Source organism: Antechinus flavipes, chromosome 2 (genome assembly GCF_016432865.1).
Source record: "Antechinus flavipes isolate AdamAnt ecotype Samford, QLD, Australia chromosome 2, AdamAnt_v2, whole genome shotgun sequence".
NCBI lineage: Eukaryota > Metazoa > Chordata > Mammalia > Dasyuromorphia > Dasyuridae > Antechinus > Antechinus flavipes.
Window position 1 is genome coordinate 364,822,766 of NC_067399.1, and position 20,083 is coordinate 364,842,848.

The 20,083-nt window shown below is 34.3% G+C and overlaps 1 protein-coding gene across 4 annotated transcripts in view; it reads right to left on the reverse strand.

Moving 5' to 3' along the window:
* Window positions 1-301: 301 nt before the first annotated feature.
* RAPGEF6 (Rap guanine nucleotide exchange factor 6) overlaps window positions 302-20,083 on the reverse strand; it is a 240,557-nt gene continuing 220,775 nt past the window's right edge. For all 4 annotated transcript variants that reach the window (XM_051978209.1, XM_051978208.1, XM_051978211.1 and 1 more), the window contains 4 exons: window positions 11,928-12,156; window positions 10,651-11,153; window positions 5,446-5,766; window positions 302-4,305 (listed from right to left, as the gene is read on the reverse strand). In XM_051978209.1, the coding sequence (XP_051834169.1) occupies window positions 4,280-4,305; window positions 5,446-5,766; window positions 10,651-11,153; window positions 11,928-12,156 (1,079 nt within the window). In that variant the 3' untranslated portion in view covers window positions 302-4,279. The remainder of the gene's footprint in view (window positions 4,306-5,445; window positions 5,767-10,650; window positions 11,154-11,927; window positions 12,157-20,083) is intronic.

Sequence of the window (20,083 nt, forward strand, 5' to 3'; positions counted from 1 at the left end):
TTTCCCACTACCTTTTTAAGGGGAAAAGCTTGGAAAAGGAAGAAAAATGAATTAAATGAATGAGAAAGGATAGTTACAGAGACAGAGAACCTACCTTGAATCTAATGTGAAAGAACCACATCAGTGGTTACAAGATGACAATTACTAACTCACTAAATATCATCTGGAAAGAATACAATTTAAAAGGGTTTTAGAATCTGAGAGAAGGCAACAATACACAAGGAAGCTCACCAGTCAATTCTTTTCATTTGATTTTAAAGTTAATATCTATGTTATCTATACAAAAAAGGTCCAGTGAATCTTAATGTATATATATTGTTTATTGTTTTCAACATATTAGTAGATTCGATAATAAACATTACTTTGAAACATTCTCTTAACCAAAAATATAACAAATATTTACAATCACTCAGTAAAAATACAAAAAAGCATACAGAGGCACTGTCTTTCTAAAAGACATAAGTGTAAGAGGTATCAAAAAATAGGAGACAAACATTGCTTGTTACAGAATACTTTACAATCACTGAATTGTGCAGTACAGTTGCTATTGGAATATTATTTCAACTGTGCAGTTTTTTTTGCCAATATTCTCACATATTTAGAATTTATAATACCAAGTTAAACTGCATTCCATGTATCAAAAATAAAGACAGCCATAAAAAGCACAACCTAAACTAAAGCTGAACTGGGTGTTTCAAGTTTTAATTTTTAAACATATTGGAAAGCTTTTCTAAACAGAATATCCCAATCAGTTTAAGTTAGTGAATTTCTCAAACTATTTCTAATGCTCACTCAATAAAACTTAAAATCATAACAAAAATGTTATCAATCCAAATTGCTTTGAAGATAAAAGTAAATTAGAATGCTTTTCCTCCATTCTTGGTTTAAGAGGAAATGCTATACAAAGATTTAATCAATCTTGCAAATAAGGGGATCTACATAATCACTAGGAGGCCTTAGGTTCATGTTCACAAGCCAGGTAGCCTCATCCCTAAATCCTGCTACTCTAAGACTCTGAGCCTTAAGATCAGCACATTATTGAATTTATTTTGCAACTTTATACTCTGCAAAAACTAATTTTGTGGGCATTTATATCAGTTATTTTTCCAAATATAGAGCACCTACTACTATTAAAATAAATGTGCAGAAGAAAAATGAACACTAATGATAATTATCTTAAATTAAGATGCTCTATGGAATTATTTGTCTTCCTTAATTTTTTTAAACCATTTGGTTGAAATTAAATTGCTTTCTTGGCCCCATTTGGCATATCAGGGATTTTTAAAGCACTTCCTCCAGACAACAGTGCTCTAGTGGCATAAGAAGGCAAGGGAAAGGCATGTTCATTCCTTGACTGATGTTAGGAATTTGGAAAAAGTCCAAAGAAACCATAGAGAATATAAGACACACAAGGTCTGTGGCTTTTCTCACTATGGCTTTGTGACAAACCAAGAAAAAGAAAAATTACAAACTAACTTATAACATCTACAGTCAAACTCAACAAAAAGGGAGTAATTATTTCTTAAATTCCCACACAACCACAACATATTTACCTGTTATCTCTGATCAATGTGATCATCAGAATCCCTTACAAGCAAAGCTGGGCCAGGTAGCAGCAAGCCACTCTGAATCAGAAGCACAGAGAAAGTCACCTGCTTCCCTGGTTCCTTTCATGTGACTATCTTGATTTACATAAAACACCTTCTATCCGGGTAAAATGTCTACTCAGATTTTCTATTACATGAAAAAGTCTGCTAAATTAGAGGAGGAGGAAAAGAGGAGATAAAAGAGTAGAGAAAGAGGAGAGAGTTTACAAACCCCAAGTCTAACTTGGGGAATGTATATAAAATAACTTACTGAATATTGCACTCCAATTAAAAAGACACTTGCAGGAAAAACACAGCTTTGTTTTTTGTTAGCTATGGCAAGTGGTCCATAAACTTAGGAGCAAAAAAGGTCTGTGAAAAAAAAAAAATATTCCTCTTTTCAGGCAATGCACATATACAGCTTCCTGATTAAATATGAATTCTTTACAACTCAGATGGCTACAATATGGTTTTAAAGCATGTAATTTTTTTTTAACCATATTAGTTTTAATATTATTCCTAACCCAGTAGGACAAAAAAAGCTGTTATGTCAAATCCTTACTGCAGCAACTAACCTAATCCAGAATACTTCATTCTGAGAAAGAATATGTGAGCTTCAGATATCAGCTATGATTTCTTTTTGTTTTTAGGCATGGATTTTTTTGTTGCTTTTCTTAAGATTAACTGTAAGCCCTACAGAGGGAAAGAGACAAATGTCATTACATTAGAAACTGTATACTGACTTGGAGCTTTGAGGGGAAGGATAGAAAAGGGCAAGATAATCCTATTGAGGATAACATTTACACACGAAATCACAGATGATAACACGGTTGACAACATACACTCAAATATGAACCAATTTCTGCCCAAAGTTCACTTGGGTAATGCACATAACTGGCTTTGGAATTTTTTTTGGTACTCATGTGACTTTCTGAATATTATTTTACTTACCTTGCACACTATAAAATTGAAATAATATAAAATAACTTTAAAAATTCTTTTAACTTAAGATGTAGAAAACATTTCACCCAGCTTGTAAAAAATGTTAAAAATCTAGCCTCACTTGTAAATGAGGTCACAGAAATGTACAATTACATGTTCAAATCTATATCAACACATTCATATCCAATTAAGTCACTGGAACGGATCTTTGAGTGCTAAACTGGGAAAGAACAATCATGTTCATTTATATATCTTTGTGTTTAGGTCTACCCTTTCTCCCACCAAAAAATAAATGAGCATATACTTTGGTTGGCTAAATTTTAAAAAATATGCCAGCTGAATATGAAGCTGCTGTTATAAATACACACATACCAATAAAATATAACCCAATGATAACTGGAAATTAGCAGAAATAGATAAAAATGCAGCAATTCCATTTCACAAATATTTTTATAGTACCCACTGGCTTAGTAGATAACATTTCCCCTCTGCTTCTCTTTAAGTACCCAAAGTGGTTAGTCACAAACCTAATTTAAATCTATGACCTACTTGTTTTATACTCCCAGTTAAAGTATATTTGCCATGCTTATTTTTACCTTCAGAAACAGTGGAGTTCTATCTAACTAAGCTTACAGAATTTTAGTCATAGAGATTAGTTTCATGAATTTGAGCACCTCTATTTTAAATAATCTGGGGGGATCTAAGACTTTAACATAATGATTCCTCCCTTCCCCCTCCCCTATACCTAAGTTTCTTGAGAGTTAATGATTGATTTATTCATTGTATTTGTATCTCTAGGGGCCTAGCTCAGTGCTTAGCACATAGTAGGCATTTAATAAGCATATACTTTGATTCTTTTTTAAAAAGACAGCGACACAAAACTTTTCAAATTAGGACTACAAGATGGTAACATTTCACTGATTTCACAACATCATAAACAAAAAAATGTTACCATTCCATTCAGAGTATATTTTCCCTCAATTTACCATTCCATTCAGAGTATATTTTCCCTCAATTCTAGTATGTTATGTATATAACAATGATATCATCTATACTCCTTGGCTTTTTCCTTGGGGAACACAACTTGCTTTAAAGGACACTTGTTTGGTTATCATAAGAATAGTTTAAATGAGTCTGATTTTTATTTCCTTCTAATCATACATGTTAGCCAACCAAAGCATAACACTCAAACACAAATAAAAAAAAACTCTACAAATTTTCAATTAATAAATTATTATTCTAACACCACTGCAAAGTCCTTGTTTTTTGGCAGAAGTTTTGACTTTTTGCATGAACATTGACATGAAAATAATATATGTCCAATAGGTCCATGAAATTAACATTCTTGGCTGGAAAACCATAATGCTACCTTAAAATAATTTTTAGGGAAATCCACAGAAATACTATATGACACTAAACATGATTTTCCACACTTTAAGTGGTTCTCATAACTGATTATCCCAATGAAGGCCTAGTGTGTAGACAGACACTTATAACACTTATATCAATGTACAGTGTCAGTGAGTTTTGCAGACTAGATGCTCTGTCACACATAAGTATGGATTTCACAGGCTGTTGAGACAACATGCAATAGAGGCACAATTCAGCCAGGTCCATCTCACTGGTCATAACACAGGCACTAAAAACTTCTTAGCAGCAGCAAGCTGTCAGCATTGGCTAACAGAATCTTATGGTCCATCTTCCCAAAGTACTTTATTTTGAACTTGTTTTCAAGATGATTTCCCCAAAGGCTAGACTGCTGAAACTTGCTCATTTTCTGAAAAGGAGGAAAAAAACGTTGATGTTAAAAAATTAGCATATATTTTCCTCTACAACCACATTAATGAAAATAAGCCACCTTTCTATTCTCTGATTCCAACATTAATAATCTTCAACAAAGGCCCAGGTTTCATCATTGCTACAACTGTGTTTAAACATAAAAAAAAAGTATTTTTTAAAAAGTATTCTTAATTTACAAAGAGACTGGCCAAAAAAGAAAAATCCTTAACATTCATTTTCAAATGTTGGATATTTTGAAAAATTCAAACTTAGAGTAATAAACTCTAAATAAAATTGAATAACAATGGGGAGTAGATAGAGATTTGCCAGATTCAGGGGTTTAATTAAGTTGATGAATTATAGGTGATGAATTATAGCCATGATGGCTTATTATAAAACAAATGATGAATAACAACAACAAAAACCAGAACAATAATATTTTAAAATAACCTTAGCTTTTATACTAGTGCCTATGTGTTGGGCACTATGTTGTAAGTGCTTTACAAATATGAACTCACTAGTTCCGCACAACAATCTTGGGAAGTAAATGCTGACATTATACCCATATTACAGTCAAGGAAACTGAATCAAACAGCATTTAAGTGATTTGTCAGACAGCTAATAAATATCTGATTTTGGATTCAACTCAAGTTTTTCTGATTCAAGGCCCCACACTTTACTGTCATACCTAGATATAGTAATGCTAACAATTGTGTAACACGGTGAAGTTCAAAGGGATTTGTTAATTTCTGGGCAAAATAATTTTTAATAATAAAAAATTTACATTTTAAGGTTCTCATAACATAACAATACTAGTATAACACATCAATGTCTCATTGTTGTAATACAAAACTCTGAAATGACTAATCCCTAAACTAGCACCTTAGTATGAAAATGAATTTTTAAAAGTGCAGCACTTGGTTTAAGCCCTGAAGTTAGCTTGTTGTTTCCCTATATAAATGCTACAAGTTGGACATGATTTTTCAGAAGCTTTAAAATACATTTCAAAATTATAGTATACAAAACCATTAATAAATGAATAAGAAAAATTAAAATATTAAAATAATATAGCTATGAGACTTGTTTTAATTGCACAGAAATTTATTTAATAGTAATCAAAGGGAGTTCATCAACATACCATCTGCTTCACTATCTGCATCAGTCACATCGGCTAGTTTAGGATGGGATGGTTGCAGACTATTTCGCTGTGGCTGAAATAGGATCTTCGGTGAAATACAGGCCATAGGTTCACTAACGAGACAGGCTGATGAAAGTCTAGAGAGGTTGCTATGTACCATCTTTGACCTCTGTAATGCCACACTATAGTCTGGAGGTTTTAAGTGTGGGTGGTGGGGTGGTCCTTCTTTTATATCCGCTAAAGAAATCCCCATGTATCCTGGTGGGGTGGGAGGTGGCTCCCTATACCTATCGTCCTTCTTAGGTGAGGTGACACAGTACACTGGCACAAGAAATAAGCAATGGAAATGTTAATGAGAAAATAAGATTTGAAAAAATAAACTTAAAGAAACCCAAAATGTTACAATGGAAAAAATGATAAAAAGGCAAATGAAAAAACCTTAATATATAATGACAGTGGCAAATTTCTGATTTCAATTTTTAAAAACCATCTTTTTGCTCAAAACTATATTAAATACCTGCTGAAAAGGAGCTCTACCGATTTTGACCATAATATATAGAATAATCATGAACAATAATCAATGACAAAACTCTCATTGAAAACCTGGATCAAGCTTTTGATCCTAATTTCAAAAAAGTTCTCCAGTAATGAAATATTTTAAGAAAACCTTCTGGCACTGAAAAACTGAAAGTAATGTTCATCATCTCTCAGTTGTCAGTCTCTATTAATTTCATTAAATCCTGTCATGAAGATTTTTACTTCTAGAAACTTTCACCTATTTTAGAATAATTGTGTGAATCAAGACTAATAAAAAAGACATAAAAGAAGTGTGCTAAAATCAGTAAATCAAAATAGTATTTCTCATAAGATTGGTTGTTTCTGCACTTATATAACCAGATAATTATATGAACACTAGAGTATTAAATTCCTATTAAATAATGTAGATTTCCCCCTCCCCCAAAGGTAGAATATACTATTTTTAGTTATTCTTTCAAATAATATAGTGAATGGATATAAATGGCCTCAGATAAGTACAATGTAGATTAGAATCCCAGTATGCACCTCTACTATGTAACTATTTCATACCAAAAAAAAATCTTCCTGCCTTTTGATAAAAGACAGAGAAAAACAAATTTAAATTTTCCTATTTTTACTAGAAAAATAATCACCATAAACTTAACAATTTCTTCCTCAAGTCTATAATCCCCTATACAATGAGAGTGACTTTTGCAAATTGAATGTTCTTTATCAAAACTTCAAAAAAGAAGGTAAAATTCTCAGACTAGAAACACATAAAACACAGGGATTAAGTACAAAGCCAATTTTTTTAAAAAGGGCACTGCATCTGTTCTTCATGCATGTGAGGCAGTCAGTCACTTAGGGGAACCAAAAGAACTAATGATTTATATAGCAGCAAAGAAAAGATAAAAGATTACTGAAATATCAAAGGGAACATAACATTTTCTATTTCTTGATTAGTTGGACTAAGAAGTATCAGTAATTATATTTACATCTTAACAGTTCTCCCCTATCTAATCCTTACCCATGATAGTCATAAAAATTAAGTCATTTAAATCAAATAAAACAAATACTAAATATCAACTATATAGTATGGCATCTTATTCAAAACCAATTACTGGCGAAACAAATTTAGAGATCTAAGTCTTTCATTAAATTATTTCATTAATTTGCTGAGACTGACAACAGCAAGCACATTTCTAATGCTTTCCAGAAAATATCTTAAGCCCAAAATAGTTCTTTAGGGAGATTATTCCATAGATGGATCCTAAGAAAATATGTTAAATTGTTCAATTTTATATCTTAGAGGTGTTGAACATTGTTCTAAGAACTATAAAAAGTTAATTCTAGAAGTAAATGCAGTGAAGCTAAAGTAGAAGGTTCATAAAGTTTGGAATTCATCTTATTATTCATTTTATTATTCATTAAAAAATCCTCACAGTATTGGACATTTTTTATCTGACTGCTACTCAATAAATATATACTTTTATGGAAATAGAACATAAGCATTATGAGAATAGAGATTGCTTCATTCTTTGTATTTGTATATGTATCACTTAAAAGTATTAAGGATGGGATGGTTGCAGACTATTTCGCTACAGCTAGGATAGGATATGATAGGATAGGCCATAGGTTCACTAACGAGCCTGATGAAAGTCTAGAGAGGTTGCTATGTATGTCGCTTTTAGTATGCCTGTTGACTGATCTCAATGGATTCAAGTTTTAAAAACCATAAAGGTCACAAAGGGACCACATTGAATCCAGTGCCACCTTCGCTTTTCCTTTTTATTTATATATCTCAAGATCTGAGGGGGTGCAGAAAAGCCAACTAGTAGCAGATGCCAACACCACTTTCACTAAAAAGTTCTGGATGCCTGTTCCTCTATAGCAAAATTAATCTGATTTGCTGAACACAGTTTTAAGAGTAATTCTCTCTCTGAGATAAGGGAAGATTACTCTCAGCCACAAAAAGATTTGCTCCCAGTCATTGAGAAAGTCAGGAAAAGGCAAGACTGAATTATTTTATGTATGTATAACTCATTTTCATTCAAAGACTATAAGCTGCTTGAGAGTAGGAAGCATGTCATAATCTTTTATTCCCTTTACAGTGGGTTTATAATAAGCTTCAATAAATCCTAATGAATGAATGGAGGAAATACCATGTGTTTTCTGCTCTCTTTGCATCTTTCTAGCAGGTCAACTTACACTGCATATGCAGCACACAATTATAAATATTATGTAGAATTCATCATTTGAGTAAATTAAGCATTAATAAGAAAGTCAGTTATAAAAGGGTGGGAGGAAAATAATTCCTCCTTCAGGGATATTTTCTCAGCTGGAGTAAAATGAGGATGGGAAGTAAGGCGATGGAAAGATATGACACGCAAAAAATTTCAATAGCTAGCCAAATACCAAAATTAGAAGTTGTTATGAGTGATAAAAATGGAATTCTGGTGTAGGTATGAATGTTAGAGCACCCTGCATAAGTTATACTAAGAGGGTATGTTAAAAATTGTTTTAGGCCTACTCATAAAGTTTATTTTTCCCTAAGAAGACAGAAATAGCAACATTAAATCCAAGGTTTCTATTACATGACATAGAGGGACTTGCCTTTACAGTGGGTATATAATAATGTGGGTAATTCTGTTGCTTTTGTTCAGTGGTTTCAGTCATACCCAGTTCTCTTTTATGACCCCATTTTGGGAAATTCTTGGCAAAGATACTAGAATGGTTTGCCATTTCCTTCTCCAGATCATTTTTTTTAACAGATGAGAAACTGAAGAAAACAAGGTTACATAACTTGCCCAGTATCACACAGCTAGTAAGTATCTGAGGTAAGATTTGAATTCATGAAGATGAATCAAACTGACTTCAGATCCAGCACTCTATCCAATATGGTGCTACCTACCTTTAGTGCAGAAATAAAATTGTTTTCAGGGAAATGAATTTCCTTAGATTAAAGCAAACCTACCAATCGCTATTCAATAAACTCCAGTAGCTCCCTATTACATCCAAGATCAAATATGAAATGTTCTATTTGTCTTTTAAAGAACTTTACCATCTGGCCCCTTCCTAAATTTCCAGCCTTCTTACACCTCCCTGCCCTCCATCATATTCTACAACTTAGTGACATAAGCATCCTTGTGTTCCTTGAACAAAATACTCCATCTCTTTTTCCAGTGGCTGTCTCTAATGTTTAGCATTCTTTCTTTCTTAATCTCATCTAAGATCATACTTTTTACAAGTCATCTTTCACGCTTCTCCTTAATGCTAGTGTTTTCCCCTGAGATTATCTCCAATTTATCTTGTCTACAGCTTGTTTGTATTGTACAAAGTTGTTTGCATGTTATTTCCTCCAAGGGATTGTGAAATTATTGAGGGCAGGGACTGGTTTTGCCTTTTAGTGCTTGACATATTTTTTTTAATTAAAGATTTTTATTTTTCAAAACATATGCATAGACAGTTCTTTTAACATTAGCCCTTGCAAAACTTTGTGTTACAATTTTCCCTCATGCCTTGCCCTAGATGGCAAGTAGTCCAAAATATATTAAACATGGTAGAAATATATGTTAAATCCAATATATGCATACATATTTATAGAAGAAGGAGGAGGAGGAGGAGGAGGAAGAGAAGGAGGAAGAGGAGGAGAAGGAGGAAAAGGAGGAGAAGTTGGAAGAAGAGGAGAAAGAGGAGGAGGAAAAAAAGAAAATGCAAGCAACAATGAAAAGAGTGAAAATGCTATGTTATAAACCACATTCAGTTCCCAAGGTCCTCTGTCTGGGTATAATGGCTTTCTTCATCACTGAACAATTGGAACTGGTTTAATCATCTCATTGTTGAAGAGAGCCATATCCATCAGAATTGATCATCATATAATCTTTTTCTTCTGGCATATTTTTTAAAAAATTACTTTCTTTTCTTTTCCCATTGATAATTATTATTTCCTCATTCCCTGTTCAAGTCTAATCCAAGAGGACTCTGAAAATCTTTGTATATAAGAGGAAGAGTAGTAGTGAATAAAAAAAAAATTTCTACTACATATAAAAAATCCTCATTTCATATGAAGGTAAAATAAAAACATGAAAACGAAAAAAGAGGGAAAATATCAAAGGATATATATATATATATATATATATATATATATTGGATTTAACATATTTTTAACATGTTTAACATATATTGGATTATTTGCTATTTAAGGAAAGGGAAAAGGGGAAGGAGGGAAATGTGGAACACAAGGTTTTGCAAGGGTCAATGTTGGAAAATTATCCATGCATATGTTTTGAAAATAAAAAATCTTTAATTAAAATAAAAAGAAATCACAAAATGCTCCTTCTCTTAGTTTCAACAGTTGTGAAGCTACTTTTCAACTTTCAGAGAAACAAGAGGTGCCATGTATTATGTTTTAGCTGAAGAGCTTTTGCTGGCCCATTCCAAAAAGAATTATGTCTCAAATTCTGCAACTTATGGGTCTCTTATAATGAGGCAGACAACTTGAAGGTTTTACCATGCTTTTATGTACTTTCCCTCCATTGTTGCCCAAGTTCTAAAGTGCTACAACACTTATCTGTCAACATCCAGAGAGATGGATGGAGTCAAAATCTGCCAACATCATTTTCCAAATCACTGAACAGAAAGCACTGAAAAGATTAAAAAAAAAAAAAAAAACCACAACACACAACTTACCTATCAAGCCTTTTTCTGTACTGGAGGTAACAGTTTTATAGGTGGCATCAGTATTAGGATGAGAGTCCGAAGTCTCCTCTGGCTCTGCAGGGGAATCCTCGATCACTCTTCTCTTCACTGTCCCATAGTTTGTCTCATATGTGTCTGAAAGAGAGCTCGAAGAGGCCCAGCTTTGTCTCGACTGAACCCATTCTGCGGCATCTTTAGGTTGACTGTTTATCTGAGAGTAGCCCTCTGGATACAAATAAGGCTCACAGTTTGTGGGTTCCACTTCAGCAATGGGGATATCCAAATGAGTGTGTCGATAAGAGTTTAAAAGATCCCAGCTCTTCTGGTTCTGAATATTCTGGAAGTTGTCATGGGAACTACTTGAACATGAAGTCCAACTTCCTCGACCACTGTCAGCTGCTTCTATGGTGATGTGTTCATGAGAAATCTCCTCAGTGCTCAAAGATGATGAAACAGCTAAACCTTTGACTACTGAAGGTTTTGAGAGGGTCCATCTAAAGATAGAAACAATAGATATGTGAACAATGAGCCTCTTTTTTCTATTTTTTAAAACTTTTTTTTGCTAATTAAAAAAAACTTTTTAAATGAACACACTGCATGTCTGTGAGAGGCTAAGTATGTTAAGTACAACTTATAAATGCTATGCTCACAAAAGTAGGATTGCTAAAATTACAAACAGTAAAAGATATCCCCAAATCTTTTAAAAATATTTAACTTGAATATTAAAATAGAAATTTGAAAAGCAGTATTGTTGGTCAAAATAACATTCCTTAAAAATTATCATTAAAACATTTTACAAATTAAATGCAAAAATGTGGCATAAGTCAAGGTAATATAATTTTGGATTGATCTCAGTGATTACCGTATTCAAAGAGAGTATCATAGATTTTACTCCTTTAGAAATTTTTAAAGATTATTAAGCAGTATTTGATTAATATTTAATTAATTTGTTCTTTAAAAAACAACCAGATTTTACAGATAAAGCTAGTGGTGCATTATTCAGTGCTTCTTTAACATTTTTTTTCTAATTTCAAGAATGTGACTGTCCAAAGAGTAAGAATGTTTATATTGGATTTTTTAAAATATTTAAAACTGAAGAACTTTCATTTTCCTTCTTGTTTTTGTAAAGCTCAAAGAGCATTTCGCTGACTAACCAATCTAAGACACTGAATCAGCTTCTTTAAAAATAGTGATGAATATATGATTGTCTTCTCCAGCTTCCCTCTCTCCTGACTTGTAACCAACTCAGCATTGTTAAAGCAGCTCACCCAATCACGTGCTGGTTGTGGTCTGTTGTCATTGAAGGATGATCCTTCTTTTCTGCTGCTCCAACTGAGTCCATACCGCTAAAAGACTGGGGTAAACACCGATCCTCTTGTAGAGCTGCAGACATTGAGTCAACAGAACAATTACTCACGATGCTGGACCTTGATGAAATCTCACTATGGCTTGAGTCTGAGAAGTTTTCGGATTTTACTGAAGGTATATGGGTATAACCTAAATAAGGAAAAAGAAATATTAATACTAGAAGCAGGCCTAGGAAACAAAACAACAACAAAACTCCACTAATAAATATTTTAAAAATAAAAGCAATACAGTAAGAATTCTCATTTACTTCTTTATGTTACAGAAGAAAAGGGAGAAATTCTCAATTACTTAAAAATAGATTTCAATTCTATGCCAGTAATAGAAATTCATGGTATCAGAGGCTTTTATTAAAAAAAAAAAAAAAAAAAAAAAACTCTTCAATCATTAAAGTTATGGGATTGAAAAAAATCATACACAAAGAAAAAATCTATATGTTAGACTGGTATTACCTATTCACAGATCAGAAACAGTCTCAAATATGTAGTGAAAGTGACTTGCAGACATAAGAAATAGTATAAAACCAATAGATTACAAAAAACATTTACGTTCTCCAGTAAAACTTAAGAGGAGAAAACCATAATACTCTACACCTACAAATATCTCACTTCATACATATCTAAAAACTAAAATTCTATTAAAATAATTATTCCTTATCAACTTTTACCTGATTGTAAAATATGCCTTGTTAAAACAGGATCAAGAACTAAAAAAGTCCCTTAAAGGGTCATTTAATTCAAATGCCTATTCTATATCTGAGACCTCCCTTTGACCAGAGAGCTATCTTATACAATGATTTTACCTTTTGCTCCTTTTGCATTTTTAAAAGGTCATGTACCATTTTTTCTTCCTTTTTTTTTTTGGTATAAAATGTACCTTACAAGTTTATTCTGAATTCTCTTTCTTGTCATCACCCAAAACTTATTAACATTTCCTTTTCTATTCACTGATGTTTGCCACTAAATTGTATTCACTAGAAATTTAAAGTTTGCTTTAAGTATAACTGATATATCAACATAATCTAATCAATACAATCTGAGGTCCTTTAATAAAGCAATCTGTAAATATATGAAGGATCTCAAGAGATGGAAGAGAATGAGAGACCACCTACCTAGTCCAAATTATAACTTAACCCATTCAATATTCTCTTGAAAATCTCCCCAAATAGGAAGAATTCTTTACTATGTAGGAGATAGACTATTTCATTTTGGGGAAGCTCTATTTGGTGGCAATTTTTTCTTCATATTGAGTTGAAATTTGGCTATCTATTGCCCCTAGTTCTACCTTAGGAGTCAAAGAAAATTTCAATTCCTCTGCCAAAAATCTTTCAATTACATGAAGACAATTATCATAATGTTACTTGGTATAATGGATCAAAGTCCTGGATTTGACAGCCACCTCTGAAATTTTGACCATGGACCAATTGCCTAACTGCTCTGAGGCTATTTCCTAAACTGTAAAATGGGAGTAATACATGTAATGGCCATGGTGAAATTTAAATAAGATAATGTATGTAAAGCATTTTGCAAATTCCAAAACTATCAAATGTTAGCTATTATTGTTACCATCATCATCATTATTATCCTGCTTCCTTCATCCTTTACATTTTAGTAGTCAGCCCTTCCTTGGATATTCTTTAACTTGTCAAGACTGTCATAAAAATGTGTTAGTCAGAACTCACTACATGCTCCTAATATGAAAGTCTATCTCATCTCCAATATGTTAAATATTGGTTTTCTCAATGTAGCCTGAAATTAAACACATACATACTATTAAGTATCTGAGCTATAGCTCAAATTTGGAAGCCTTTAAAACACTGAGTACTTTTTATATGAACTTATTGCTGGACTATGCCTGCCTCATCCTGTATCTTTGAAATAGATTTTTTTAAACCTAATTGCAGAAAACCACATTTTTCCTGATTAAATGTCAAGTTATTGCATTCAATCTTCACATTATCTTATTGATTCTTGTCATTCAAAACGCTGAATATTCCAATTTTATATACATGGAACCTATTTGTTTATCTCCAATCAAAGGGGAAAATGTTAGATTATAGATTCCTAAAGAAATCCACTAGTGATCTCCTCAAAGTTGGCAATGAAAAGCAAGTTGTACCTAACAACAAACTTGAAGTTTCCAGTAATATATCCCTATTTGTGTGTGTGTGTACACACACATATATACATATATAAAAAATATGGAAATGCCCATTTTATTTGATATTTTAAAAGTTCAGAATAAAAAGAACTGAAATTCTTAAAGCTAGCATTGTGTCTTTGTTTTTTTAAAAATGTCTTGTTATTCAGTTCTGAATCTAGCTAATTGTGCTATTATCTATCCTACATTTTCTTACCCGCTAACAACACTATTAAATTCTTTACTGAAGTCTATGTGAACAATTTTTGATTTTTGATCAATTCTTTTGATTTCTTATAAATTATTAGTGGGTCATCATTTCCCTTTCTAAATGCTCACAAATCAAGACAACAGGGTTCCTATAATAATATGGTCTAGAATTTTCCAAGAAATAGCAATAAAGCCTACATTTGCAGCCCCATGATTCTTCCTTTTTTGAACATACGTACCAAATTTGCCCTTCCTGTGGCACCTTTCTTGTTCTTCATAAGTTTTCAAAGATCAACAATAATTTGCTTCTGTTCTCCATTCCCCACTTTCTCTTTCTTTATTGGAGTAAAGTCTCCAATGAAGAGGTAGACTTCTCACTAAAGCCAACCTCTTGATATCTCAGATCTATGCCCTCTGAGGAAAAAATTAGGATGATTTTCATAATTATCAAGATGACATATATAATGAATATACTAATAATTTAGATTTCAGATCACTATTTCATTTGACCCAGGAGGAGCTACTTCTTTATGTCTTTTATCCCTAACACCCTTTCTATCTGAAAATGTCCCCTTTCTCCTTTATTTCTCTTCCTAAGACATTTCTGTTTAGGACTATATACAATCTACTTAATTGTTTAACAGCAAGAGGCTATATTTAGGGACAAGCTCCAGTTAGCCCTCCCCTCTGTAAAGTTCTTAAGACATCACCTCCCTGCCACCCACCTTTGCCTAGACTCATCCCATTTTAAAAGTTATCACTCAGCTTCCTACACCTCATACCAAATATCAGCTTTCCTGTCTTCAAGTTTGACAAGCTATTGTTGTCTCCAAATCCCTGACTTTTTAGCCCTTTCCTGCCTTCTTTATGAACTCCTAAAGAATTCTGTCTGTAACTGAGCCTTTTTTCTTTTCCCCCAGCTCAAAACTCCTTTGATTCTTTGAAGTCTGCCCCTCCAACACACCTCCCCAACTATTCTCTCCCAATTGATTTATTTTTTTCTGAGAAAGGAGAGGATGTATTTGGTGTATTCACACAGAAACATAGTGAAAACTTTTGTCCTGAGTGATACTATAGTATTTTACTATACTAACTATACTATACTACTATACTACTTTGAACAATGATGCTGAAAGCCTCCCAGGCTGCCTTTGGGCAGTAGTGCCCACAGCAATCCTCATCTCTGCTACTTGAGGACCTTTGTCTTGATTGACTCTTAATGGTACATGTTCCCCATGCTGTGGAATCAGGCCTGAATTCACACCATATTCAGCACTTGTCCTCTAGCAGACTAGCCAATCTGGAAGTGACTTTGTTATCCAAGCCTAATATGACCATCAAACATGTGAACAAATTCAATCCTGCCACTTTTCTACTTGAGGTAGAAAGTGAGAATGAGATTTTAGACCATGGTTGCATAATTTATCTGAATGTCTTGCTTTCTGCCAAGGAAGACTCCCTTAGAAAGGCAGACTTTGATTGGCACACTGACGGATCTTTCCTCAGAAATAAGGAAGATTTGGTTGGTAATGGCATCATCACTGCCACAGATGTCATTAAAGTTTCATCACTACCTGATGTCTATTCAGCATAAGTGAACTTGAGATAGTAACAAGGGTATGTGAATTAGGAAAAGGAAAAAGGATTAATATCTACATTAACATCTACCCATTAAAAAATCAGAAAAAGGTCTTGTCTATTAGACTGCTTACTGCTTCCCCAGGCCATAACAGTAATTAAAATTCCAGAGTACAGCTGAGAAAACACCATTCATGCCCAAGGAAATGATTTGGCTGACCAAGTAGCTAAAATCACAGCTTTAATTCCCTGAATTCCTATAGCAGAAGTCCCTAAGGTAACTTAAGACTTTGCCCCATTGGTACAGCCTTAACATGTCCATTTCACCCCAGATGATCTGCCATTAATAAGCCTCTTAGTCTAACTAAGGAAAAAATGCATATCACAAAGCAAGAAAAGCTTCAGAACAAGAGATGTAAACTTAATAAGACGACAGGATTATGGGTTGATCCAAATGGAAATGTAGTAGTCTCTAAGTCTCTAAGAACTCCCTCTCTATGATGAGTTCTTTATTCATCTTTATTCATGCAGCCATTAGGAACTTGTTAATTTGTGAAATTAGCCCAAAAATGTTGATGGGGGAACTTTCACAGGGCTGCTATCACCATCTATGGGATGTGTCCCACCTGCCCCAAACACAATGCAGTCAAATCCTTTGAAGCCAGCCAGTCAGTTTCTCTCCCAGATGCACCCTTTGAAACCTGGCAGATCGACTTCATTCAATTGCGATCTGCCCATGGTTACAAATATGCTTTGGTTATGATCTGTATGTCTTGGTGGAAGATGAAAGTGTTCCCTGTCATACTGCCAAAGGGAGAAGTACCTAAAGAAATACATAGGGATAGAAATACCCATTTCACAGGAGCTTCAATTAGCTAAGCATCCTGAGCAATCACTCAGCATCTCCATTGTACCCCTAGTCATCAGGGATGGTTGCAAGAATGGGATACTTAAAATATCCTTTGATAAGTTCTCTAAAGAGTTTGGTATCCCCTGGCCCAAAGCCCTTCCTTTAGCCCTACCAAGTTTAAGATCCAGATCATCTGGTTCCTATAAACTCAGTCCTTATCAGATAGTAACAGGACACTCAATACCACTGTACCTGTGAATGGGAAGTACAGCAATTAAAGGCTCCCTCTAACAGCAATGTATTAGACTGGCTCAGAAAATATCAGATTTACCAATTTATCCCATTCTTTAGGAATCTCAACTGAGGCTCAGCCCCTAATCCAACCTAGTGATTGGGTCTACTGGAAATGCCATCTTCAAAAGCACTCTTTGCAGCCACAGTGGAAAGGGCCCTTTGAAGTTCTGCTCACCACCCCCACTGCATCCAAACTGGGAAGTGGAGTCTTAAATCCACCTGTCACATCTTAAAAGGCAAATACCACCTACCTTAATTACAGACCCTAGAAATGACCTGACCTTGAAAATCAAACAGAGTCTGAAGCAGCTGAGATTTGAAGTAGGTAAGTATTCCCAAGATCCCTGGGATGAGAAGTAGCCGATAGCAAATGTAGAAGCTGTACCCGAGACACTGGACATAGGCTGAAGGTTTACACTCATTCTATGAACTAAGTCATTTCTTTCTTGCTACTATAATAATCTGGCCTCGCATTTTCCAAAATGATCATTCTACTCCTAATCCCTTCACTCCAATGAAAAGGTATATGCTTCAACTCCACTTAGGGACCCAATACGATGTTTCTCTGAAATGCTTAATTTAAGTAATTATAGGGCATATTATTTGAGGTCCCAAACTTTTGGTTTACCATCACCATACCATTAGAAGCCTGGATCCAGACTAATCCTAACTCCAAAAGGAGGGTTCTATTTTAATGGTTCTTTGAGGCAGCATGCTCCAAAAACTCCTGAATCTCCCCAAAATAAGAAGCCACCCAGTCTTAGTCTGCTTCACAGAATGTAGTTTATTATGTAAAGGGAACAGCCAGTGCCCCCATCATTACTTCTATCCTCCTCACAACACTACCCATAGTAATCCCTAGAAGGAAAACTACCCATGAGAAAAAGCATACTACCCAAGAACTAATTGACTTAATAGCAAGTTTTAGAGTTCCTAATATATCAGACCCTTACCTAGAGTGTTCATCACACTCTAGGGTTTCTCTGGAAAATGAAGTTCCACTCTGCATTCAGGGCAAAAGTGGCATATGGGTCCTCACCTTAGATCACAAAATCCCATGCAATTCAATTTTACCTTTATTCTGAATTCTACATGGGTTGCTTTCCTAAATGTTTCACTTGATTCCTCTGTCCACTTCCTGCCTTCAAAGATTCCTCTGAATAGAACTGAAGCATCTCCTGACACTGCAAAAGCCCCTTGTAACAAAAGGAATGCAGCATCCTGCCCCAACAAATCAGGCATCAGACTTCTGATCTTTGATCACAAAAAGGCAACTGTAAAGGCATCTATTTAATTTCTGGGTTGACATGGGAATCCTACAAAGGCTTCTTTGGTCCATAATAATTCCAGAGCTAAACACCCATGCTTGCACTGCACTCTGAGTTTTATTCACTCTGGGATTCACCCTCTGATACTTTTGCTTTTGCTGTTGAATTGTCTCCTTCCACAGGACGTCCATATGTAGTTCTACACTACATCACAGTCTTCTTCCCTTCTGGGAAGACTTCTATATTGTTATCTACACTATGCCAAAGTTGTCACTATTTTCAGGGAACCACTCCACTTAAGTTCCTCTCCAGTTCTGATGTTCCTCCATCAGCAATAGAGGCTTGCTTTCTTGCCCACTGTGGCCCTGTTGGCATCTGTTATTGGATCCCTAAATGGTACCACAGCCACCTTTGATATGCTGTGCCTATCTGTCAAGAACCTCTCCATAGAGCTAGCCATAGGCTTGGAGTGTACAGGGAAGTTTATCACCAACCTCTAAACATAAGTTGATTCATTTTCCCTCGTGATACTCCAAAACCACAGGATGCTGAACACCCTAATAACCAAAGAGGGCAAAGGCGATCCACAGCATCCTCATTGGGAAGAAAATGTTTCTATATCAACTAAGCTTCTCATAGAGAGGAAGACTTCAGTGCTCTAAACAAGCCAGCCAAAGATTTATGGGGTCAAACAATAGGGGTCAAAATATTCTGAAGAATACCTTCCCCTTACCTCTCTTTGATCTACTCTCCTGTTTGCCTGAAAATTATTGTAGAATTTGCCTGTCCTCCCTGCATTCATGTCTCTCTTAAATTTGCCTTGCTATCTATCTTGGCATTTGCTTTGTAACTCATTTATTTTTACATAAAATCAAAATCATATTTCAAATTAACATCTCATCAAAAACACTATTATGGCTGACATATAGTTTCCCTATTTTTCTTTTTTGATGAAATCTATTTTAACTTTAATTCTGAGATTATTGTCCCTACTTTAACCTAATAAATTCTACTCCTGATCTTTATGTTCATCTTGTTTCCTATTCTTCTTTATTTTTCTTTACTTGTCCTCTAGCCTTCTAATTACTTAACCCATACTCTACCCCCATCCCTTCTTTGTTCTCTGCCCCCCATCCTTTTCTTCCCTCTTGGTCCCTTTCTCAGTGAGTAAAAATGATTATGCTTTTCATAATTATCAAAGAGATAATTCCTTTTCTGGCTTGGGAGTCGAGTCTTGCAATGTAGCTTGAAATGATCAATAAATTCTTGACAACTCTCTACTGTGTATTTTAAGTAAATCGAATATTGTAGAACCTGTTCCCATAACAGAACGCTGGTCCTGTCCCCTCCACCAAATAATAATCCACATGATCTGAAATGAAATCTTTATTTGGTTTTCCCACAGAACCAGACAACTCAGATAGTCCTGCTTTTATGGGCTTGTCATGGGAAAAGACTCAGGCCCTGAAATTGAGTATATTATAATCTACCTTCCCCTTCCCTTCCCATTTATGATTTGTGTATAAAATCTCTACCTTTCCTGAACTAGGAAGTAGTCTCCTGCCCAGGAGAAATTTCAGTTTTCAAATTTTATTCCTTACTCTGAAAGTGATTAATTAAACTGCTATTTGATCTCTAAAATCTCTTGGCTCTGCTTTGTGAGGCACCAATTACCCAGTTTAGAAACCAAAACAATAAAAATTTGGTTAACTTATTTCCG